The 25,196-nt window shown below is 42.1% G+C and overlaps 1 protein-coding gene across 8 annotated transcripts in view; it reads left to right on the top strand.

Moving 5' to 3' along the window:
- TMCO3 (transmembrane and coiled-coil domains 3) overlaps positions 1-22,663 on the top strand; it is a 45,353-nt gene extending 22,690 nt beyond the window's left edge. For 3 of the 8 annotated variants that reach the window (XM_070408542.1, XM_070408544.1, XM_070408543.1), the window contains exons 8-13: positions 1,724-1,844; positions 9,671-9,866; positions 14,754-14,904; positions 19,072-19,151; positions 20,271-20,420; positions 21,961-22,663. In XM_070408542.1, coding sequence (XP_070264643.1) covers positions 1,724-1,844; positions 9,671-9,866; positions 14,754-14,904; positions 19,072-19,151; positions 20,271-20,420; positions 21,961-22,074 — 812 coding nt within the window. In that variant the 3' untranslated portion in view covers positions 22,075-22,663. The remainder of the gene's footprint in view (positions 1-1,723; positions 1,845-9,670; positions 9,867-14,753; positions 14,905-19,071; positions 19,152-20,270; positions 20,421-21,960) is intronic. The other 5 variants (XM_070408545.1, XM_070408547.1, XM_070408546.1 and 2 more) reach the window with 5 other exon arrangements.
- The last annotated feature ends 2,533 nt before the right edge of the window (positions 22,664-25,196 follow it).

The raw sequence follows: 25,196 nt of genomic DNA, 5'->3' as shown, positions 1-25,196 counted from the left end.
CCAAGGGCCCGGGGCTCTGCGTCACAGGGGCTGCAAGGACCACACTCACTCTTTTTTCTTTTTTAATATGTTTGTATTGATTTCAGAGAGAGGAAGGGAGAGGGAGAGAGAGATAGAAACATTGATGAGAGAGAAATAGTGATAGGCTACCTCATGCATGCCCCCTACTGGGAATCAAGCCCGCAGCAACCGGGGCATGTGCCCTGACCAGGAATCAAACTGGTGACCTCCTGTTGCATGGGATAACGCTTATCCAACTGAGCCACACTGGCCAGGCCACACTCACTCGTGACATCAGGGGCTTCCCACTGGTGAGAGGAGGCTGGAAAAAACTATCTGGGCCCTCCTGCCGATTTGTGGGCCATGGGTGCAGCCTTCCTGCTAGCAACTAGACTAGCTGTCACCACCTTGGTGGTCTCATTTATTCCCAGTGCCCCTGTGGCCTGGTGTTTAGAACCTTCCCTCACAAGACCAAGTGACAGAGGGAGGTGAAGGGGACACTGGTAATGAAGTAGGAAAATAAGAGGAACTCCTATTATAACCTATCCTATGTAATAAAAGGCTAATATGCAAATCAACCAAACGGCAGAATGATCGGTCGCTATGACGTGCACTGACCACCAGAGGGCAGATGATCAACGCCGGAGCTTCCCCCTGGTGGTCAGTGCGCTCCCACAGCGGGAGCGCCGCTCAGCCAGAAGCTGGGCTCACAGCTGGGGAGCACAGCAATGGTGGCAGGAGCCTCTCCTGCCTCTGCGGCAGCACTAGGATGTCCGACTGATGGCTTAGTCCCGCTCTCCCCATCAGTTGGACATCCTCCAAGGGCTCCCAGACTGTGAGAGGGTGCAGGCTGGGCTGAGGGAACCCCCACACACACACCGAGTGCACAAATTTTGTGCACCGGGCCTCTAGTGTATTATAATACCAGTACCTATTTGTGGGAAAATCTAATAAAGGCTTTAAAATAATCATGTTTGAAACACTCAAACATAAATTTTAAAAAACACGATTTTTTTAAAACCTTTTTTTTTTTTTTAAGAAAACATAAAAAGTTCCAAAGCCAAGAACTGTTGATTGAAAATGGAGACATTTGAGGCCTATGTGAAGTATTGAGTTCCCCAAAGCTGCATCATTTTCTTTCCAGAGAAGTTGTATAGTCTCTTCAGCCAGTGCTGGTTACTACTTTCCTGTTCTGTCCATATGAGTCAGTATTTCTATACCAAATCTGCATTAGTCTCAAAGGGAAGGGATCTTCAGTGTGGTGGTAATGCTGAGTTTGAAGGAAAGTGACCCATGGCACTAGGCTCTGCTCAGCAGATGTGACCAGAAAGGGATGGGGCCAGGTCTCCCTTGCATAGCTTTGGGAAGAAATAAAGCTTGACGATAGAGACTGCTGCTGCGTGTGTTTCTGGGACACAGTGAAGTCGGTATGATTATCCAGGCCTATCATATTGTTTGCCATGCCATCTTGTCAAAATGTCCTTTTTCTGTAATTTTATAATTAACCAGTAACTAGTGGAAATATTTGGGAGATTTTCTTTACAAAATTTTTAAATCTTTGAAATGTTAGTGTTTGCTCTCAAAGAAATTTTAAAGTTTGTATTCTCATCTAAAGGATCAAAATTATTTTAATTATTTTGGGAATATGCATGATGACTTTATTTTGACTTGGGACAATTTAAAATACTGGAAATATTTGCTTTTAAAATTTTGTTTTCTTAAGCAGGTGACCTTGACTATAGTGCTGTGTTGCTTGGCATGCTGGTGATGCAGGATGTACAGCTGGGGTTATTCATAGCTGTCATGCCAACTCTTATCCAAGCAGGAGCCAGTACATACTCTAGGTACATTTTTATATTATTTTATTTCATGGTTTGTTTTTCTGGTTTCAGATCATTTGTTTATAAAAATACTATTTGATACCTTTTCCCAAAGATACGTTCAGAGCTTGTATTGCATTATATAGCACAGGCTCAGGAGTAACACTGCCCTCACACTCTAGCTCTGTGGACATTGGTTGGGCAAGTTATTTAACCTCACTCTTCCTCAGGTTTCTCATCTGTAAAGTGGGGATAATATCAATACTTACTTCATGAAATAGTTAGGATTAAAAGAGTTAAGATATAAAATGCCTGGAACATAGTGATGTGTGTGTGTGTGTGTGCCCACACTATCATTGTCATCTTCATTACCATTTTCCTTGATCCTTTTTCCTAGTCTTCTAATAAAATAATACCAGAACCCAAACTGTACTTGCTTAGGTTCATATTGGTGGGAAAAGCCAAATGGGAAAAATAAATTCACTCAAAAAGCTGTAGGTTGGGTTGCATATATAATATATTACAAGAATACCCGCCAGAAAATAAATACACTTGCAAAATACAGGGTGCCCTGTACAATTTAAAGGTACATTGTATGTGGGTTAGGATTATAAACTTGAATTTTTTTAAGCAAATATACTATATGCATATAAATGTTGTGCTTTAAATATTTCCAAAGGATACATTTTTTTTTACCTCTTACAGTAACTATTTGTCAAAAATTAGTAGACTTTAAAATTCATTTTGGAACCACTTTGAAATGCTAAAATCTTTCTCATTTACTTTATTTCTTCTGTATGACTTCATCTAAACCTAATCACTTCCCAAAGGCCCACCTCCAAGTACTGTCACATTGGGGTTCAACATATGAATTTGGAGGGACACAATTATCCAGTCCATAACACTTTTTGGGTTTATCATATTTGGTGTTGGCTGAGCTGCTTGAATCTGTAGATTTATGTCTCTTGCCTAATTTAGGAATTTCAGCCATTATTTCCTCATGTAATTTTTCAGTTCCATTTGCTTTCTCCTTCTGGGACTCCAGTGATTTGTTTATTTGTTTTTGTCCCACAGTCCTCTCAGACTTTTCCTTTTTTCCCCCAGTTTATTTTCTTTCTGTTCCGACTGAGTAAATGCTTTTGATCTGTCCTCAAGTTCACTGATTCTGTCCTCTGTCATCTCCACTCTACTATTTAGCTTATCTAACATTTGGCTCTTCTTTTTATAACTTCTATTTCTTTTCTGAGATTTTTCTTTTCTTTTTTTCATTTATTTCAAGAGAATTTTTGAGTGCTGTTGAGTTAATTTTATGATAGCTGCTTTAAACTCTGTCAGATATTTCTAACAATGATTTATCTCTATGTTGGAATCCTTTTATTGTCTTTTCTCATTCAAGTTGTGTTTTTTCCTTGATTGTTGTGGGGATAAGTGATTTTCAGTTGTATCCTGGACATTTAGTATGAGTATCTAGATCCTATTCATCATACCTTTTAAAATAAGCAGTCCCCCAGTGAGGTGTGTGTGACATTGTGTATGTGTGTGTTCATCGCCCTGCTAGATTCCACCCAAGTGAAGCCCAGACTGACAAATCTACCTCATTGCACATGGGTCGGGTAGAAGTATTTTGTATTTTTTAGTATTTACCTTTGCCAGATATTCTATTAAGTTTCAGCAATCCCAGAATGATTAAGATCTCTTCTCTGCTCTCAGATAACTCAGCTATGTTAAAAATGAATGCCTTTTTAACTGAGATTTCCAGAGGTCAAGGCTCATGTCCTGGAGCAAAGCCTCCCTAGAGTTCTAGCTCAGCCATTTGCCAGCTTTGGCAACTTACCGAACCTCTCTGGGCTTCAGCTTTTCTCACCTATAAAATAGGGTCAATGTGGAAACAGGACCTATCCCAGTGATGGTGAACCTTTTGAGCTTGGCATGTCAGCATTTTGAAAAACCCTAACTTAACTCTGGTGCCATGTCACATGTAGAAATTTTTTGATATTTGCAACCATAGTAAAACAAATACTTATATTTGTGATATTTATTTTATATATTTAAATGCCATTTAACAAAGAAAAATCAACCCAAAAAATGAGTTCACATGTCACATCTGACACACGTGTCATAGGTTCGCCATCACTGATCTATCCCATGCACTGTGTAAGGGCTGCAGGAGAGGATCCCATAAAGCAGTTAGACCAGTCACTGGTATATGTAACTATTAAGGTCGGTTATTGAGGTCATTTTCCCTTGAAGACAGTATGCTAAAGGAAAGAAGACAATCACAAAAGGCCATATATTGTCTGATTCCATTGTTATGAAACATCCAGAATAGGTAAATACACAGGGACAGGAAGGAGATCAGGTGTTGCCAAGCGCAGAGGAAGAAGGAATGGGGAGTGAGTGGGAGTGGATACAGGGTTCCTTTTTGAGGTGGAAATATATTCTAAAATTGATTGCGGTGGTGGTTGCAATTCACTTTGTGAATATACTAGAAAACCATTGAATTGTACACTTTAAATGGGTAAATTGTATGGGATGAGAATAATATCTCAAAACTATTAAAATTATATGCAATATTTTCTGAACTACATAAAGAAAAAACGCATGGAGAGACCATAAATATATGTATATATGAATAATAAGTATAGAACAAGGTATTAATGAGTAATAGATTATGATACTTTTATTGTCTATTATACATACATTTTTATATAATTTGGGAAAAACCTCTTTTCCAATTTTGATAACCAGAGAAAATTTATAGTAAACAAATAAAATAAAACCAGTTTTAATGTTAATATAAACTTTGCCTCTTTAGGAGGCTTTATTCAGAATTAATCTTTTTTTAATCCTTATCCAAGGAAATGTTCATTGATTTTTAGAGAGAGAAGGAGCGAGAGAGAAACATCAATGTGAGAGAGGAACATTGATCAACTGCCTCCAATATATGACCAACCAGTATTGAACCCGAAACCTAGGTCTGTGTCCTATCTGGGAATTGAACATGCTACCTTTTGTGTATGAGACAATACTCCAAGTACCTGAGCCACCCAGCCAGAGCTAGAATTAATCTTGATCTTTCCTAAAGGGAAGAATTAACTTCTCTTTTTTAAAAATTGTTTTATTGCTTAAAGTATTACAAAGAGTATTATATATGTCTCCCTTTTTTTTCTCCCCTTGACCTTCCCCTAGCCTTCCATACCCTCCAGTGTCTTGTGTCCATTGGTTATGCTTATATGCATGCATACAAGTCCTTCGGTTGATCTCTTACCCACCCCCCCAACCCTCCCCGGCCTTCCTGCTGTAGTTTGACAGTCTGTTCGATGAAGAATTAACTTCTTTTTTAAAAAAAACATATTTTATTGATTTTTTACAGAGAGGAAGGGAGAGAGATAGAAAGTTAGAAACATTGATGAGAGAGAAACATCGATCAGCTGCCTCCTGCACATCTCCTACTGGGGATGTGCCTGCAACCCAAGTACATGCCCTTGACCGAATCGAACCTGGGACCTTTCAGTCTGCAGGCCGACGCTCTATCCACTGAGTCAAACCGGTTTCGTCAAGAATTAACTTCTTTACCCCAAATATTTCACGGGTAATGAGTAGAGCATAGAGACTATGATGAAGAATACTTTTAAAAATAAAGTGATTTGAATTATTAGAATTAAAATCTTGCAAAACCATGTAAGTTCTAGAAGAAAGTATGGATGAATTTATAATATTGAAGATGGGAGGGCCTTTCTGCTTCAAGCAGAAGACAAATTCTAGAAGCCATAAAGGACAAGAAAAATGATAAGTATTACTGCATTAAAGTTGTTTAAATACACAAATATACATATAAACACCATACACACAAGTATACACATACATATACACACACGCATATGTACATATACTTGTTTGGTACGCAGGCCAAAGACAAATGGGAAAAATACGTTTGTACACATATTAAAGACAGGGAGTTAAGTTTCTTATTTTATCAAAATCTACAAATTAATAAATTTTTGAATCCCAATTTAAAAAATAGGTGAGTAATATAAGCAGCTAATGTAGAAATGAGTAAATGGAAGATGCTCCCTATGCACAAGGGAAAAGTAATGGCTCTTTTTCCTGTCAGACTGCAAACCTTTAGAAGTGGGATGATGCCCAGGGTTGCAGAACAGCACTCTGGGGTCTTGGTTGGGGGTGGGAATTGGAGCAGCCTTCCTAGCAGCTCATTTGGCAATGTCTGTCAAGTGTAGACTGTTGCACACGAATATGCTCCCAGAAGCTCATCATTCAGCACATCAAGAACCTAGAACAGCCCAGGTGTCTGGCTGAGAAAAAGATGACATAGACACATGATGGAATGCTGACTCGGCTGTGGAAATGAGTTTATGCTTGTGCTGGCATAGAAACTTTGCCCAAACCTGATAAACAGAGAAATAGAGATGCAGAATAGTACCTTTCTGAGCTGTTTGACTATTTTATCCTCACCATGATGCATTTAATAGATAGTTGGGAGGTAGATCTGGATGCAGGCTCTGGACATGGTGATTGCAGAGCCTGTGCAGCAACTAGGAGCACAGGCCCTGGCGCCAGACACCTGGCACGTGACCTGAAGTGATGGCTTGGCCTTTGCCTCCACTTTCTTGTCAGTAAGATGGGATGGTGACAGTGCTGGTCTGGTTGTGGCTGCAATCTCTTAAGTGGCTGCAATCTCTTTATCAGCTAAATAAACTGGACTGAGACTAGAATACTTGTAACATGCCATGCTCAGGGGAGGATGGCCGCTCTCAGGGAGTTGCCGTGATGTCTGGGGAAGATAGCGAATGAATGATAAATAAGTGAATGGTCAACAAGAAAATGCCTAGTGTAGGTTAGTGCTGTGCAAAGAATTATAATGGGGTGATGAGTCCGCAAACAACGGATTGGCAAGGCATCTGAGCAGTTGACTTTGAGGCTGAACTCTGAAGGACACAGCTGAGCCAGTCAGCGAGGAGAACCTGGGGTGGGGTGGGGTGCACTGGCCCCACAGCTGGGGAGTGTATGGCCTGTCAAGAAGCAAAGGCTGGCCCTGGCTGGTTTGCTCAGAGGATAGAGCGTCAGCCTGCAGACTGAAGGGTCCCAGGTTCGATTCTGGTCAAGGGCACATGCCCTGGTTGTAGGCTCAATCCCCAGTGGGGGTCGTGCAGGAGGCAGCCAAGCAATGATTCTCTTTCATCATTGATGTTTCTATCTCTCTTTCCCTCTCCCTTTCTCTCTGAAATCAATAAGATAATAATAATAATGACTTCTCAAAAAAAGAAGGTCATACCACATGTGACGTCTTGATAAAGTAACAATTGGTGCAATAACTTCGGCTATACAGGCATTGAAAAAAAAAAGGCCGGTTTAGGCTGCTCTGCAGGTGAGGGTCAGTGGAAGGTGCTGCTGGGTGAAGGAGTCTGGGCTCATCTGAATGTCACAGGAGCTTTGGACATCTGACTGATGTTCCCAGCATGCTGTTTAGGCCTCTGTGGAGCATGAACGAGATACGTTAGGAGGGTATCATCACAGTTTCGCAGGGATAAGATCATTGGTGTAATGTGGGAGACTGGTCAGGAATTTGAGGTATACTCAACCTACTTTATTCTGTCCCAGTGAGCACATTTCTATTCCTGCCCGGGCTGCAGACCCTGATTTCTCACACTGGCTCCCCCACTTTAAAGATGTGGAGTCATTCACAGTGACTTTGCTTCTTTGCTGCAATCCCAGCTCTGTTCCGATTCCCCGAAGTAATCATGTGCAACTTGAGATTTGTGTCCCATGCTGCTATTTTAAGCCTGACTGCTGTAATGAATTCTCTCTTAGTACAGTAGTCCCTGCTCATCTGTGGGGATACGTTTCAAGACCCTCAGTGGACACCAAAAAACACAGATAGTACTGAACCCTGTGTATGCTGTATTTTTTCCTATGCATACATATCTATTTACTTAAAGGAAGTACTTTACAACTTCTGTTTGGCATATCTGAATTGCCAGCATCACTATTCTTGCACTTTGGGGTCATGATTAGGTAAAATAAGGGTTATTGAACACAAGGACTATAATACCCCAACAGTTGATCTGATCACCAAGACAGCTATTAAGAGACTATCAGGCAAGTAACGTATACAGTCTGGAGACACTGGACAAAGATGATTCACATACCATGCAGGACAGAGCAGGACGGTGAGAGATTTCATAATGCTACTCAGAACCGTGCACATAAACTTATGAATTGTGGTGGTGTTGTTTTTTTTGGAATTTTCCATGTAATATTTTCAGGCCATGGTTGACGGTGGATAACTGAAACCAATAAGGCGAAACCACAAATAAGGGGGGAACTACCAACATAAGATTTGTATTCTTCCATTGAGACCTTCTAAACCAGAACTTTGGACTGAATGGTTTCCTAAATATGGTGGAGAGCTAAGTTTAAGAAAATATGTAGCCCTAGCTCAGTTAGCTATCGTCCTGATATGCCAAGATGTTGGGTTCCATCCCTGGTCAAGGCACATAAAAGAATCAACCAATGAATGCATATATAACTGGAACAACAAATTGATGTTTCTCTCTTTTTCTCTCTCTCTTCCCCTCCTCTCTGAAATCAATAAAAATAAAATATTAAAAAACCAAAATATGTATATTATTGTAAATGCTACAAATTCAAGGTGTCCCAACACATGTATACACACTTTGACAGCTGATAACTCAATGGATGTTTCTTTCTTTTCAGCCAGACTAAGCTGAAAAACAAAGGAAATGAACAAAGGAAATTCATCCTAAAATGCTACTGGAAGTTTGAAAATGCAGTTGAAGTACAAACACTGCCTTTATAATTATTCAAAGTGTGTGTACATTTTGGAGGGACATAGGCTGTCTCCCCCCCCCCCCCCCCCCCCCCGCCAAAAAACCCACAAAAACATATACACACTTTAACAGCTGGTAACTCACTTAATTTTCACTCCTTTTGAGATCTAACTGATTTGAAGTAATGGATAAAGCCAGACTAAGCTTTGAACAAAGAAAATTTATCCACTATACATTTTTATGCTGATACATAAAAGAAACTTTATGCTAAAAAAAGTGGCAACAGTTGATAAATTGAGGGCACACAAATACCAAACACAGTGATTCTTAATGTTTGTGACTCCATTGCTTCACATTATCAGCAGTGCCTGAAACAGAAACAGTCATCAGTTTGAAAACAGGTGTTGACAAAAAAAGTTATTCATTTCTGTAGATCACATTAAATTTTGAAAATGAACTGTTTGTTAATAAATACTGATTTTATAATCATTCAAAGTGTGCAGACATTTTGGGGACATCCTATATATAATAGTGCCTTTTTTGTGAGCTTAGTACAGAATCTTTTTCTTTATGACTAAGTAATAGACATAAAATTCAGAGTTCTGACTTGAGATAAGAAAATATTTTGTGAAAGTCACTGGAATTCTTTAGTTATACTTCTAATGTGAGCCTGCAGTGTAATATTACAGGGTGACTATCGCCTTATGAAGAATTTCAAATGGGGGTTATTATCTGAGAAGGAATTTTATTATCTATCACTGACATATACAAGCTGTCAGTTAAGGATCGTTACATCCTATAAATCGCATTTGCTTCAAAGAATTGATTGCAAAGTAATCCAGCTTCTTTATTGATTCAAATAAAAATTTCTGATTAATATGATTGATAGTTTTAATTTTAATATTTGGAAATGAAAATGTATGTGATTTGGGTCATTTATTTTACAACATGTTAGAAAATAGTGGAAGATCATTTTATTGGGTTTTAGAGAAATATGTTTAGAGGTGAAATAACATGTCTTTGTTTTTTTTCCTTTCCTAGCATTGTCATGGAAATACTACGAATACTGGTTTTGATTGGTCAGATTCTTTTTTCGCTGGCTGCTGTTTTTCTGTTATGTCTTGTTATAAAGACTTACCTTATAGGACCATATTATCGAAAGCTACATATGGAAAGTAAAGGGAACAAAGAAATCCTTATCTTAGGAATCTCAGCTTTCATCTTTTTAATGTTAACGGTAATTCTCATAATATTTTTTATTTATATAATTTGATTTATATAATCTGTTCACTGAAAGCTTGTGATCAGTTTCTTATCTTTTTATTTTAATAATAGTTAAAATATTAAACACTTAGTAGTATTTTTTATTTTATACACAGTTATGCTACCCATCAATATTATGAGTTAAACCTATTTAACTGTTTTAACTCATACTCTTAAGCATTTTGCTAAAAACGTATTTGTGGAGTGCTGCATTAAAAAACAAATCTAACCCTAGCCAGGTGGTTCAGTTAGTTGGAGCATCATCCTGTATGCAAAAAAAAACACACACAAAATCTAGCCCAGGTTGGTGTCCTCAGTGGTTAGAGCATCAGCCCATGCACCATAGAGTTTCGGGTTTGATTCCCGGCCCCAGTTGGGGTGCGTGCAGGAAGCAACCAATATCTCTCTCTCTCTCTCTTCCATGCTCTCAAAAAAATCAATATAAACAGTATCTTCAGGTGAGGAATAACAAAAAGCGAACCTGTGAGAATGAAAAGCCACCAGTGTCAAACCATCTTACTCTGTCTTAAACTTTTAAACAGCTTTGTACCTGACAAAAGATTAACAATTTAAAAACAAATTTTAGTTCTGTTCCATAATGACAAGGTAGTCAACAGAACTTCTTTTGCCGTAAATGTGAAACATTAAAAAAAAAAAAGTGTGTTTTGGAGGCAGCCTTCTCCTTATTTAAAGGAAAAGAGTCTCATGAGAATGGGGGCAATGCTGGAGACCCCCTCCTAAGTGGTTTAAGTACTAATGGCATCACTAGACTGCCAGCATTTGCTCTCCTTGGCCTGTATCCCAGAGAAATGAAGACTAGGTTCACACGGAAACTTACACACTAATGTTTACAGCCGCTGCCCAGATGTCCTTCAGCAGGTGAATGTTTCCACCAGCTATGGTCGCTATGGTCCATCCACACCAAGGAAGACCACCCGGTTTTAAAACTATTGTTACATGATTGACCAGAGAATTGTGTTGAATGAGAAAAGCCAGCCCTAAGGGTTGCATGATTCCATTTGTGTGAGATTTATGAAGACAAAATTTCAGAATGGAGGGAAGATTGCTGGCTGCCAGGTATTAAGGAAGGGGTGGGGGTGGGAAGGATCCTCATGGGGACAGAATGTTCCACCTCTCTTCATTGTGACACGTCAGTATCCTGGCTGTGACCTAGTGCTATGATTTGTTAAGATGTTGCCATTGGGGAAACTGTACTTGGAATCTATGATTATCTCAAAATAAAAAGTTTAATTTTAAAAAGGAAATTAGCAAAAGTTACTTCCTTATATATGATTTAATTGCCTGCTAGTATTTCATAATCTTGGGAGAAGACTATGATTTGTTTCTGCTCAAAGCTGCTCAAGTATGTGACTTCCGTAATTGTTTTACATTGCTTTATCCATTCTGGAGTATTTTTCTCTTTGAAAATAGCATTCAGCACATTTGTCTTATCTGGATGACTTTCTTGCTGTTTCCCCAGTCATTGGTTCTTAAGTTTTTTTTCTTCATTTGACTATAGTTACTAACCACCTGCTATAGTTGCCAGGTATGGTGTTAGGTGTTGGGCATTTTGCATATTGGGTATTCTTATAATTCCTCTGTCAGACTCCTCACTTATTGCTGTGTGATATTCCATCACATATTTCACAATTCATCCTTTCTGTTGTTAGCTACTAGGGTTTGTTTCCATTTAGGGCTGTTATGAATAAAGCTGATGTATATTCTCATATGTGTTCTTTGTTGGACATGTGATGTCACATCTGATGAATATATGTCTAGGAGTGGAGTCGCTGGGTTGTAGGGTATACCTGTGTTTAACTTTAGTAATTTTCCATGCTAGTTTTCCCCAAGTAGTTATACTGGTTTATACCCTTACCAGAGTTGTGTTAGGATTCAGTTTCTTCGTATCCTCACCAACACTTGTGTTTTCTGTCAGTCTTTGTAATTTTAACCATTCTTCTGGTGGTAGTATCTCGTCTGGGTTTTGATTTTCATTTCCTTGATGACTGATGGTGTGAGCACCTTGCCATATGCGTATTAGCCAGGTGGACATCCTCCTTGGAGATGTGCCTGGTAGAGTCTTAAGGTTGTTATTCTATTGGGTTGGTTATTTTCTTACTCATTTGTAGGAGTTTTTTATATGTTCTGCCAAAATTTTGACAAATTTCTTATTTACTGATTTAAAGTGTATAATTCAGTGGTTTTCAGCATATTCACAATGTTGTGCAACCATCACCACTATCCAATTTCAGAACTAATTTCTATCACCCCAAAAGAAACTCTTTACCTCACAGTTCTGTCTGTTCCCCACCCCCTCGTCACCACTAATCTACTTTCTGTTCCTATGATTTGCCTCTTCTGGACATCTTATATAAATGGGATCATATAATATGTGGCCTTTTCTATCTGGCTTATTTTACTTTGCATGTTTCAAAGGTTCATCCATGCTGTAGCATGTTTTAGTACTTTGTTTCATTTTATGGCTGAATAATATTCTATGTCAGATATATTTTTCCTAAGGTTTCCTCGTTTGTGACTTTCCTTTTCACTTGCTGAATGGCTTTTTTTTTTTTTTTGATGAACAGCAGTTCTTAATTTTAATGAAGTCAAGTTATCCATTTTTTTATGGTTAGCAATTTTTATATTCTACGTAAAAGACCTTTGCCTAGCCTTGGCCGGTTTAGCACAGTGGTTAGAGCATCAGCCCGTGGACCTAAGGGTTTCGGGTTCAATCCCAGGTCAAGGGCACATATCTCAGTTGCAGGGTCGATCCCCAGCCCCAGTTGGGGCTTGTGTGAGAGGTAACCAAGCGATGTGTCTCACGTCAATGTTTCTCTCTTCCTGCCTCTCTTCCCTCTCTTCCTCCCTCCATTTCTCCCTCTCTCTCTCTTCCTCCCTTCCACTCTCTAAAAATCAATGGAAAAAAATATCCTTGGGTGAGGATTAAAAAAAAAAGACCTTTGCCTACTCCTGGATCACGAAGATACTCCCTGTTGCCCTCTAGAAGTGTTACTGCTTTACTTATCTTGTTAGATCTGTCCATCTGGAGGTGAGTGTAACACATGAAGGAAGGAAGTGGAATTTGTTTTTTCACAGGCTTTTCCCCACACTGTGTGCTGAAAGACCCCCCCACCCCCAATGCTGTGCAGGGTCACCTTGTCAAAACCCAAGAGGCCGTGTGAGTGCTTGTGTGCGTGTGCGTGTTTCTGACCTGCACTCTGCTCCCTTGGTCAGCATACCTGCCCTCACAGCTGGCAGTGTAGCGCCAGCTTCCTTCTCCATCAGGGTTGTCTTGGCTCTACAGGATGGGCAAAAGGAGGTTTACAGTTGTTTGTATGGAAAATAATATCATAATTAATAAATAATAATACAAGAATAAACTCTGTATTTTTCGTGCTCACAACTGTAAACCTACTTTATTCCCACCCTGTATTTGTGGTCTTTCCAGTGTCCATGTACGTTTTTAGATTCAACTTGTCACTTTTCACACACAAGTTTTGTTGTGATTCCAGTGGGCCTGTAGGCCAGTTGAGGGAAAGTGACATTTTTCCTCCTGAGTGGGGCACACACCCTCTGTTTACTGAGGTCCTCATCCGTGTTTCTCAGCAGCATTTTGTAGTGTTTGGCGCGGAAGTTGTGCACTTCTTTTATTTATTCCGAGGTGTTTGATGAGTTTTGATGTTACTGTAAATGGTATTTCTTCAAAAGTTCATTTACCCCCCATGTGTCTGTCGCTGCTATCATTTATAGTTTTACTGTCTCAAATTAAAAAGGCATCTTTCTAGTTGTTTTGCATCAGTAATGTCACATAAAGAAGTCTGAAACTGTGTATTTAACAGAACTATATCGGTAGAAGCCTAATGATCCATAACTATTCTGTCTGAATCTGGCATTATTGAATCTAGTCATGTCTACATTCACTGGTGCTTCCCTCTGGTTTCCTGCCATCTCCAGGTAATTGCTTATTAGCTGTGTCTTCTTTCTCTAAGCAGTTTGTTGGTGATGGGAATAGTTTTTTATACAAAACACTTTTCTAAATTTTTTTATTGAATTGAGAGAGGAAAAAAATGAGAGAAAAAGAAAAGAAACATCGATGTGAGAGAGACACATTGATCAGTTGCCTCCCATATGCGCCCAGACCAGGGATCGAACGTGCAACCTAGGTATGTACCCTGGCTGGGAATTCAACCCCAACCTCTGGTGCATGGGATGATGTTCCAACCTACTGAGCCACACTGGCCAGGACTACAATACTTTTGTTGTTGTTAATCCTCCTCCACTGATTTTTAGAGAGAGTGGGAAGGAGAGAGAGAAACATTGCTTTGAGAGACATTATTCGTTGCATCCTACAGGTACCCTGACTAAAGCCAGGGATCGAGCCTGTGAGCAATATTCGTGCCCTTGACCCGAATCGAACCTGGGACCCTTCAGTCCGAGGGCCAACACTCTATCCACTGAGCCAAACTGGCTAGGGCTACAATACAGTTTTTAAGCCATAGTCAGGCTCTTCCTTGATTCCAAGTAAAGAAAATGTATCACAAATATTTAAAGTTTGGAAAATACTTTTATTCAAAAATTTCACAGCTATATATGTGAATTGTTTCAAATGTTTTAAATTAATTTTTTTCTCCCTGTATGGTTAATTCAACTCATATTAGCTTCCTCGTGTCGTCTCTCGGTCATCCCCACAGAGGCTCCACTGGGGATTTCACAGATGTACAGCGAGATTTGATTTTCACAGCTTTATTGTGCTGGTTCTGCTAGACCTAACAGGCTGTGTTTGGGTGTGAATCCTACTTGGGCAGAAGCCGTTGGTAACTGGTGGCACTGAGTGTGTGACGTGTCCTTCCCTCCTCCCCAGGTCACAGAGCTGCTGGATGTCTCCATGGAGCTGGGCTGCTTCCTGGCCGGAGCGCTCATCTCTTCCCAAGGCCACATGGTCACCGAGGAGATTGTGTCTTACATCGAGCCGATTCGCGACTTCCTGGCGATCATTTTCTTTGCCTCCATAGGTAACTTTCTGCTTTACATCAGAATGTTTGAATTGTGTTTGTTAAACACTTGCAGATTACCTCTGTAATCTCTTTACATACTTTTATTTGTAGACTAGACAGTGGAAACAGTTCCCATAAAAATTAGAGTCTGAGGAGAAATCTTATTTAAAAAGAGGGAAAGTTTGAACTAAGGAAGGGGTCCTCAAACTTTTTAAACAGGGGGCCAGTTCAACAGTCTGTCCCTCAGACCGTTGGAGGGCCCGACTATAGTTTTAAAAAAAACTATGAACAAATTCCTATGCACACTGCACATATCTTATTTTGAAGTAAAAAAACAAAACGGGAACAAATACAATATTTGTATTTGCATGTGGCCCACGGGCCGTAGTTTGAGGACCCCTGAACTAAGGGATGTTAATTTGCTGGTTGGTTGCCATGCCCATCAATGCTAAGATGCACGTGTAGGAAGGAGTGTAAAGGCTCAGACGTCCTCAGGGAAGACGACTCTCATTTTGACTCCATAGGAAGGGCCCTCCCTGGTGCTCAGCAGGTTAGCAGCTTAACATCAGTGCATCAAAATGGGAAGCTTGGGAGGAAATATTAATTTTTATACAAAAAAAAGTAAATTGGCAGGGCGCGTGCTGCTCTGGAGATTTCCCTGTGTCGGGGTATCTTAGTGGCCAGTCCTGGAGAGGACCGGCGGTACAGAATCCCAGCTGCTCTGTTGCAGCATTTCCGCTTGGCACCTCCTTGTTCTCGCCCTCTTACGGCCTGGAAAGTCCACACACTCTCCACTGGTCAACAGGTTCTGTGTGATCCCAGCAAGACTTTCAGAACATGGAAAAGCAGATTCTAAAATTAAAATGGAAATGTGAAAGGCCCTGAAGAGCCAAGACAGTTCTCAAAGGAAATGCAAGGGGAGGGTCACACTTGAAAGAGCTGAAATAAGCCCAGCCAGTGGGCTCGGGTTGAGCATCGACCTATGGACCAGGAGGTCACAGTTTGATTCCTGGTCAGGGCACATGCCTGGGTTGCGGGCTCGATCCCCTGTGTGGGGCGTGCTGGAGGCAGCCAGTCAATGATTCTCTCTCATCATTGATGTTTCTATGTCTCTTACCCTCTCCCTTCCTCTCTGAAATCAATCCTCCTATATAATAAAAGAGAAACATGTAAATTGACTGTCCCTCTGCTACGCTCACCAGCCAATCAGGAGTGAGTATGCAAATTAACCTGACAAAGATGGCAGGTTAATTTGCATACACAGGCACTGGGCGGAGAGCAGAGCAGGGGAGCCGGCGGTTTGGGGGGACGTGGCTTCCTCGGTTGCTCCCCCAAGTCGCCGGGCGGAGAGCAGTGCGGGAGAGCCAGTGGAGAGTGGAGCGGCTTGTGGAACTTGGCTCCCAAGCCACCAGACAGAGAGCAGAGAGGGAGAGCTGGAGGCTTGGAGGACTTTGCAGAGTGGGAGGTTATGGGACAGAGACAGAGCAGGAAGGGAAAACCAAGAGTGCAGGGAGCACCAGGAATGCTGGGAATTGTAGTTCTGGTGGCAGATGGATCTCCTAGACCAGTGGTTCTCAACCTTCCTAATGCCGTGGTCCCTTAATACAGTTCCTCATGTTGTGGTGACCCCCAATTTCATTGTTACAAGTTGAACACAATTAAAGCATAGTGATTAATCACAAAAACAATATGTAATTATATATGTGTTTTCTGATGGTCTTAGGCGACCCCTGTGAAAGGGTCGTTTGACCCCCAAAGGGGTTGTGACCCACAGGTTGAGAACCGCTGTCCTAGACACTACAGCAAAGTGAGCCTGGAGCAAGTTATTATTGCGGTGGGGGATGGAGGGAAAGCAAAGGTGAGAGACATAAGTGAAATCAGAGTGTCTAGGAAAAATTAAAGGGAAGATATCCTAAAACTTCCAGGAAATCTCCACCAATGAAGCAAAGAAAAAAAAATGCCTCTATTATTCTGTGAGCAACAAACCAAACTGGGTGGGGTCTCAGACAATTCGCTCATATGATTGCAAAGACAGACAGAAACTCCCGGATTGGAGAGGGCTCCCCTGAGGGCTCCCAGATTGGAGAGGGTGCAGGTCGGGCTGAGGGACCCCCACACCCCCCTCAGACCGAATGTCGTGCACTGGCCTCTAGTATAAATATATTTTTAAAAAAGAAAAAGAAATAAAGAGGTGAAATAAGAGCATTCATGAGCAGTGTTAGTAATTGGATGTGTCCCTGAGAAAGCCCCTCTCGATGGATGTTTGCCCTGACCTCTCTGCCCCTTCTCTCCTCATCCTCTCTGCCCCCTCGTGTGTGTCTCTCTGTCTCCCCTTCTCCCCTCATTTTCTCTCCTTGGCCCTCTCTTCTGCCTCTTCCTTGCCCTTCACTCCACTGCTGGAAACACCTCCTCAACATGCTAAGTAAGCTGCCGATTCTGATTCCTTGAACTTCCATTCCTGGTTGATGATTCACTTCTTTTCTGCCAGTTCTTTTTCAGACAAGGTCTAATAAAATTGATTAAATTGTAACCCTATTCTCACCACTATCCAGTCCTGCGTTCCATTCCTAAGACCCCCCCCCCGCACCCCAGGTCACCCTGACTAGTTGTTCCACCCTATGTCCTGCCTGCTCGGCTTCCTGGAATGCTCGCTTATTAAAAAACTAAAACTTCACAAACATGTTATTTTATTTTATTTTATTTTTTTAATCTTTTTTTTTGTTTTGTTTTTTTAAATACATTTTATTGATTTTTTACAGAGAGGAAGGGAGAGAGATAGAGAGTCAGAAACATCGATCAGCCGCCTCCTGCACGTCCCCCACCGGGGATGTGCCCGCAACCCAGGTACATGCCCTTGACCGGAATTGAACCTGGGACCTTTCAGTCCGCAGGCCGACGCTCTATCCACTGAGCCAAACCAGTTTCGGCACAAACATGTTATTTTAAACAGACCTATTTGCTCTAATATTTCTCAAATTGGGATTCTTGATTTATTAAGAGCCATGCTTTGTAACAATAACCACTGTACATATTTTTGCTTTGGTTATTCACACTCAATATATCAAAAGGAATTCAAGTCAATTTCCCTGCCAACTGAGAAACACATGTACAATCAGGTTTTAATTCTCTGACTGCTCAGGGACATAATTTTTTTGTTCCAGGGTTCTAAGCAACAAGTTAATAGCATCTGTTTAAGAAGACACCTTTGCTTATCTGCATACGTAGCCCTCAATGACATGTAAATGAATGGTGGGGTCCTGTTCTTAGCAAACTTTCATCGACCTCCTGCCCCAGCCAGGCCCTGTCAGAACCACAAAGATGACCTGCACCAGCTGCACCATCCAGCGCCCATGAGCCACATTCAGTTCTGGGTGATAAGAGTGGGTCCTGACGTCACTGCCACCAGCAAGTGGGAGTGAGGGGTTCAGGCTGAGCTCCTGAGGAGAGGCCTCCTTAGAACATCACAAGGAAGGGCAGTCTTGGGCCCAGAGTGAAGGGGGGCTTTTTGTGCTCAAGTGGGAGAGCGCTGGTCATGTGGTTCTTGCAGGTGCCCTGAGGCAGTTGTCACATGTCAGTGCTACCTAGGACCTTGCAGCCCTGGATCCTTGCTCACTTTCCTATCTGTGGGCCTGGTGTGTGTACGCAGTGACCATGAGGACAATTGTTTATAAACACGGGTACCTGCTTTACATGTCATGCTGTGTTCGCTCACTGCCCAAATCCACAACTACAGATGAGGAAGCTGAGGCAGAGAGAGGTTAAGAGGCATGCCAGCATCTATAGTTAGTGGTAGGCCCGGGATTTTAGCCCAGAGCCTGTACTGTTTACCCGTTGTGCTAGTCCAGGTATACATTTGGTGTTTGTTGCAAGAATGAGTGGCTTTAAGGAGAAAAACTGTAACATAGCTTGCTTGCCCTCCTGTCACAGTTATATGTGGCAAAGACCTTATAACATGGACTTCATCTCACTCCACTTTGTTAATGTCACTAAGTACTGGCTCCAGTCTGTTTGGTGTCAGCGTTGCTCTCTGCATAAACAAACAGCACAACAGGATGGTGCTTACAAGAATTCTTCCCGCTATTGAAACACGGCTGAGGAGCTTGAGAGTTAATAGGTTTATCAGTGAGAAGCTAGATGGGCTGTGTGATCCTGAAAGAATTCCCGTGCCCGTCCTCTTCCTCACAGGCCTCCACGTGTTTCCCACTTTCGTGGTGTACGAGCTCACCATCCTGATGGTCCTCACGTTGGCGGTGGTGATCATGAAGGTACTGAGCCTCTCCGTCATTCGTGATGGGTAACATCCGGTTATCTTGGGGTTTACATGTCACACTCGCACATACTTCCTCCTGGGCCTGAGGGCCTGCCCACAGCGATGCCGAGTCTGTGAGCCCCTGGCAGGGCCACTTACCTGGAACACCCGGTCTGTGATGCCCCTCCTCCCCCTCCTGCCACCCCACAGCCTGGGGAAGGTCTGGGTTAGGATACAGGTGGTTTGGATGTGTTTTCCTTTGTTTGTCTCAGAATTGAGTATGTTTGAATCTGGGAGTTAGAAAGCTGGAATGGGAGAAATAGCTCTCTGGGTCCTCCAGTGAAGTCAGGAGAATTATTTCACCACTCCCCTTGTCTGTCCTCCAAGAGCACAAATCATTGCGTTCCCTGTATTAACTTTTAATGTCCTGACCTGCTCTGTAGCTATCTGGCTTTGTGGATTATAGAAATTGACTTACAATATTTCCACTGGAAGGAGCCAGAATCCCCGATGATGGTCTAGCTGCCCTACTAGCTCCAGGCTGCTCACCCCTCTGGAGATTGCTTACATGAGAGAAATACATTCTCTCTTATCAAAAATAAAATTTCCATTTGAACGCTGTATACTATTTAATGCTGTTCATTTAGTTTGGGGCGGGGTGGGGGGAGGTTTTGTTTTCTGCAAAGGAACCTAAACCCTGGATTTGGCCTTGGTGTTCTGTGTGGTTTTTTTTTTTTTTTTTTTTAAATATATTTTTATTGATTTTTTACAGAGAGGAAGGGAGAGAGATAGAGAGTTAGAAACATCGATGAGAGAGAAACATCGATCAGCTGCCTCTTGCACATCTCCTACTGGGGATGTGCCCGCAACCCAGGTACATGCCCTTGACCGGAATCGAACCTGGGACCTTTCAGTCTGCAGGCCGACGCTCTATCCACTGAGCCAAACCGGTTTCGGCTCTGTGTGGTTTTATTTCAGACATTTTGTGTTTATTTGGTGCCTTCAGCATAGAAGTGCCTCTCTGTATGTCCCCTCTGGGTGTTATTTGAGGGCTGCCCCGGCGTTTGTGTCCTCTCTGTCTTGGGTGCTTGGCCACCGGGGCTCTGACTAAGCAGTAACACGGGCACTCTCGCAGTTTGTTCTGGCAGCACTGGTCTTGTCTCTCCTCCTGCCGAAAACCAGCCAGTACATCAAATGGATCGTGGCCGCGGGGCTGGCCCAGGTCAGCGAGTTCTCTTTTGTCCTGGGGAGCAGAGCGCGCAGAGCTGGCATCATTTCTCGGGAGGTGAGTCTCCCCCACTCCCTGCAAGTGTTCTGGTCGGGCAGGTGCTTCGTCACTGTCCCGTTAGACACTCCTCTTGCTGATGTGTGAGCATCATGTGTGCGCATGAGTGTGTGTCCACCTTCCATTTGCACTTACATTTTTCCTCTGCATTTTTGCCCATTTTTACTTTTTTTAAACTTTATTATTTGCCCTTTTTTAACTAGCTATGGACTAGAATTTAATAAGTATCATCTGATGATCCATGATTGTCACTAAATTTGATAAGAAGGAGGTTTTTTTTGTGATGGGTAGTGGGGTGTGGCTCTAAAGTGAAAAAAGGACTCCCAACCCCATGGGTAAATATGCCGCACTCTGTGCTTCCTGGTGTTAAAAGTGTAATGTTTAAAACCTGAATATGCTTCCAGGACCAGATAACTGAGTTGAGTATTAGCCCTGAGTGAGTTAAGGGCAAATGGATGCTGTAACTATGGAAAGTATTTGATAACTACACACAGAGCATTACTGTTTCAGTGAAAACAAGATGGACATCAAAGGGAGTTTTGTTGTTGTTGAATGTATAAAATGTTGGGTAATAGTATAGGAATTTGAACTCCCTGCTTGTGAACTGCTAGTTCACTAAGAAATCACATGTGTGCCGGGCTGGAAAACTGCGTACTATGTAGACTGTGGAAATCAGCTGTTTTTGTGTTTCCCAGGGTAGAAACAGTTAACTTCAGGATGTTTTTAAGTCATAGATTTCCAGACACACAAGTTCCTAATAGTAACTTCTATTTAAAATCATTTTTGACTCTATAGCCCTCTTCTGCAATCTGAGTGTCACTCTTTGCCCCTTGTGATGTCTATGTCAGCACAGTTGAACTTCTGGGCCTAAAGGGGTTTGCCCTGCTCTCATTCCCCTCCATAGGGCAGGGGCCACAGCGAGAGGGCCTCCTGACTGCCCCACCTTATAGCGTCCCTCCCTAAGTTGTGATGGTGTCAGGAAAGTCCACCCAGCCACGTGACACTGAATATTTGGATCTGCACACCTGCTCCCTCATACATGTGGACCGAATGAATATAAAAGCTCTAATTGGTACATGTGAAATGCTGGTATTGGCATTCAAAATTACGTGGTTGTCTCCTTGTATCCATAAGTGTGAGGAAAGCAAGTCCTACTATTAAAGAGCACTTAAAGCCATTGCGGAAGAATGGAGTTTGGGCATGAGCTCCATCTGCAACCTGCCCTGAGGCTGTGTCCTCACTCCAAGTGACCCCCAAGGGGTCGGTCTGCCTGCCTAGTGAGCCCATGGGGTGACTCCGATTGCACAGACTCCAGTGTGTGCACCAGTGATGCATCAACCTGACAAGTTTCCACTGATGATCTAACCTCAGTCCACCTCACATCCAAATGTTGAGGTACCTGTGTCTGTATGGGGGTGTACCTGAGAGTATATCTGTGGTTTGAGGTGGACATAGTAATCCTGAGGGAGACACACCCAGACTTACCTGTTACAGGTGCACCTCTTAATCCTGAGATGACGCTCAGTTTTACCTGTTGCAGGTGTACCTCCTGATCCTGAGTGTGACCACGCTCAGTCTCTTACTGGCCCCAGTGCTGTGGAGAGCCGCAATTACGAAGTGCGTGCCACGGCCAGACCGGCGGTCAAGTCTCTGAGGCACCAAGATAATAAACAACTTTGCAAAGCAAAACCTGTGTGCAGGGAAGCATGACATTTCAGACAGATCTGAACTGCACTTTGGGGAACAAAATACGCTATTAAGGAGGCAGGTGTCTTATTTGCCCAGCTTTACAATCTATTACTGCCATATTTTAGAATCTTCCAGAGTAATTTATTGCGTTCAATTGATCATGCACAATATAAACATTACGCTGCATTTTATAAGTCGCCTTGACTATTTTGCCTGGATGTGCCTTTTTTTCGGAAATTAATGTTAACTTTCTATTGTTATTTTATCAATTCATGATATCTTGGTAAAAAAAATTTAGAAAGCTTTTTTATTTATTGTACAACTTTGGTGTTGTAATGTGTTGGTCAGTATTTGTTATTAAAACATTTCTGTGATGTGAAATTTTAATTCTGGCAATGAGTTTGAAAAGTTACTTTTAATCCTTAAAGCCTTTGTTTTCTAAAATGAGATAAATATCTTACAAATGTCTATTTGTTTTTTATTATAACAATTTTAAATAAAACAATTTCATGTCAGTTTTTATTAGGTTATATAATTCTTTTAAAATACTTGGTTTTGGCATTCTTTAATAAAGATCCTTTATGATCAAAATATAACTAATTGAAACTTATTGAAAATTATTTTAATAAGATTTTTGTGTTTTATTAATCTTTATCAATTTGTTGTTGCTGTGATTTGTATATTACCACACTATTCTCCAAGAGACCAAGTTAATGTAGTGCTACTTGCACAGCCTAAGTTAACTTTCAGTTTTAAAAGTGTATTTTGGTGATTATGTGCCCCATTTTAGAAAACCACACAGATGACTATCTGATCCTTTTAAAGATTCCCTCGCTACAGTTTTCCTATAAATATTGGCTTTAAGAGCCTAAATATTTGACCAAAACATTTGGACAGACCTGTTAGGTGGAATTATGTATTGCAGATATAAATTATGGATTGCAGTAATATAAATTAAAACACTTTAAAATGAAGTAAATTACATCTAGTCTGAAGTCAGTCCATGGAGAAATGATATAAACGTGCTTATTTTTAGAAAATAGCATTGGTCCTATTCATTTCTAAATTATACAGATGGTCCTGCCCATTCCCTTTGAGTCGTGGGGTGTATACACAGCAGTGTGCTAGGCATCCTGGCTTGGCCCACTGATGTGGTGATGCTGAGGCCTTCCTACCCCGTCTGTAACACTGTCTTATTCCATCCCGCAAGCTGGAACATGCTGAAGGCCTCAGGGATACATTTTATTTTGTTTTGAATCTCCGGCATCCCAGCAGAGCCAGAAGTTCATTACATTTTGTTGAACTGAATGAAACCTATTTGATGTGCTGACATCAAGTTTTCAACAAAATGTGGAGTTCACATCACTCTGAGAATGAAGTAAATAAAGATGCACACCGCCTGGCCAGCATGGCTCAGTGGTTGCACAGCGACCTATAAACCAGGAGGTCACAGTTCGATTCCCAGTCAGGGCACATGCCCTGGTTGTGGGCTCGATCCCCTGTGTGGGACGTGCAGGAAGCAGTCGGTCATGATCCTCTCTCATCACTGATGTTTCTATCTCTCTCCCTCTCCCTTCCTCTCTGAAATAAATAAAAATATATTAAAAATATATAAATAAATAAAGGTGCACACTTAATGACAAGAATGCTCCTTGGAGAGTCCTAAGTCATCAGGTCACCATGAAGCCATGGACAGCTCCACCTTCACCCCCACCAGGGCCCACCCTCCTTCCTCAATACCTACCTGGGCCCACCCTCCTCCAGCTCCAGGACTTGGCTTCTTTAGCTTTTACTCACCTGTGTCTTCACCTGCACCTCTTGTGTCTTCTGCGTCTGTAAACTTGCTTCAATCTGCCCCATACTGAACTCACAAAGCCCTCTCTCAACCCCGTCCTGACTCTCCTTTTCGTCCAGACTTGCAGAAGGCTCAGTGCATTTGTCTCCATCCCTTCAAACCCCTGCACCTGGGAGCTGCAGACCACCTGCCTCCCAGATACCAACATTAAACCAACCCGAACCATACCCCCCACCCCCCACCCCCACACACACAGGCCTGCCTCCTCTCAGCATTTCCTGTGTGTGTGTGTGTGTGTGTGTGTGTGTGACAAGTGTGTAGAGTGAATCCTATTGTAGATATGTCTGCCAAAGGGAAAACGTGTGCTTGCTGACCAGCCCGGTGGTGACATCATCATCTTGAATTTAAAACCGTGTCTAAAGGTTTGATTCCATTCCTACGAGACTGACATGCTGGAGAATTGAGCTTCCAGCCCTGAGAATTTTAAAGACAGATGGGAGAAGGGTGTGTCGGCCACCTTAACACCAACAAACCCGAGCAGTACTAGCTGCCCACGAGTGCCTTGTGTCAGATGTCCCCCAAGCACTTCATCTGGGTGGTCAGGTGTTACACCTGGAGCTCTCACCTGAAACTTCCACAACCACGCCACGCCCAGCCCTTCCTGTTGCAAGTCCCCACACTCCTCACACGTGCTGCTACCTGTCCGCACCACCTGTGGTGTCCTTGTCTCAGGGGCCAGAATTCCATCTCCTAAACCTGTGACGGCAGGTCCATCCTCTTCTGTGGTGTCTAAGGCTTTGCTGAGGGTGCGGAGAGTAGGCTCACAGCAAGTCAGCTTCCTCGGTTCACACAGCTTGAAGCATCGCACTACACGTGTCATGGAACTTTACTCAGGCCTAAAGGAATCAAAAAGGAGAATGTCACTTACACAGTAGAAGATTAAGATGTGAGTAGCAGCTATTAGAGCAAATCTTTCATGGGAGGTCAGGAAAGAAACTTGCCTCATTTATTTAAGGAACAGATATAAAATCAAACAGTAATGCATCGTTGATTATGCTCAAACCAGAGGTGAGGGGTGTGTAGAAGTGAAGAAGATAGTTCCTGCCTCTAGGAACCTGTGATCTTGTGTAGCAGACTCATGAATGAATGGTGCAGAAGGGACTCGCTCAGAAGTCAAAACAGGGTTGACCGGGAGAGCCAGTTAAATGCTGACTGTGGTCTTCAAGGCCTCTTGGGAGAGGCGTATGGGCTGGACTTGCAGTGGTCAGAGGTCAGTGTGGAAGTGAGCAGGG

Source organism: Myotis yumanensis, unplaced genomic scaffold, assembly GCF_028538775.1.
Source record: "Myotis yumanensis isolate MYYU_CA2020_CCGP unplaced genomic scaffold, mMyoYum1.0.hap1 SCAF_3, whole genome shotgun sequence".
NCBI classification, from domain to species: domain Eukaryota; kingdom Metazoa; phylum Chordata; class Mammalia; order Chiroptera; family Vespertilionidae; genus Myotis; species Myotis yumanensis.
Note: the sequence above shows the minus strand (reverse complement) of the source record. Positions and strands in the feature narration are given on the sequence as shown.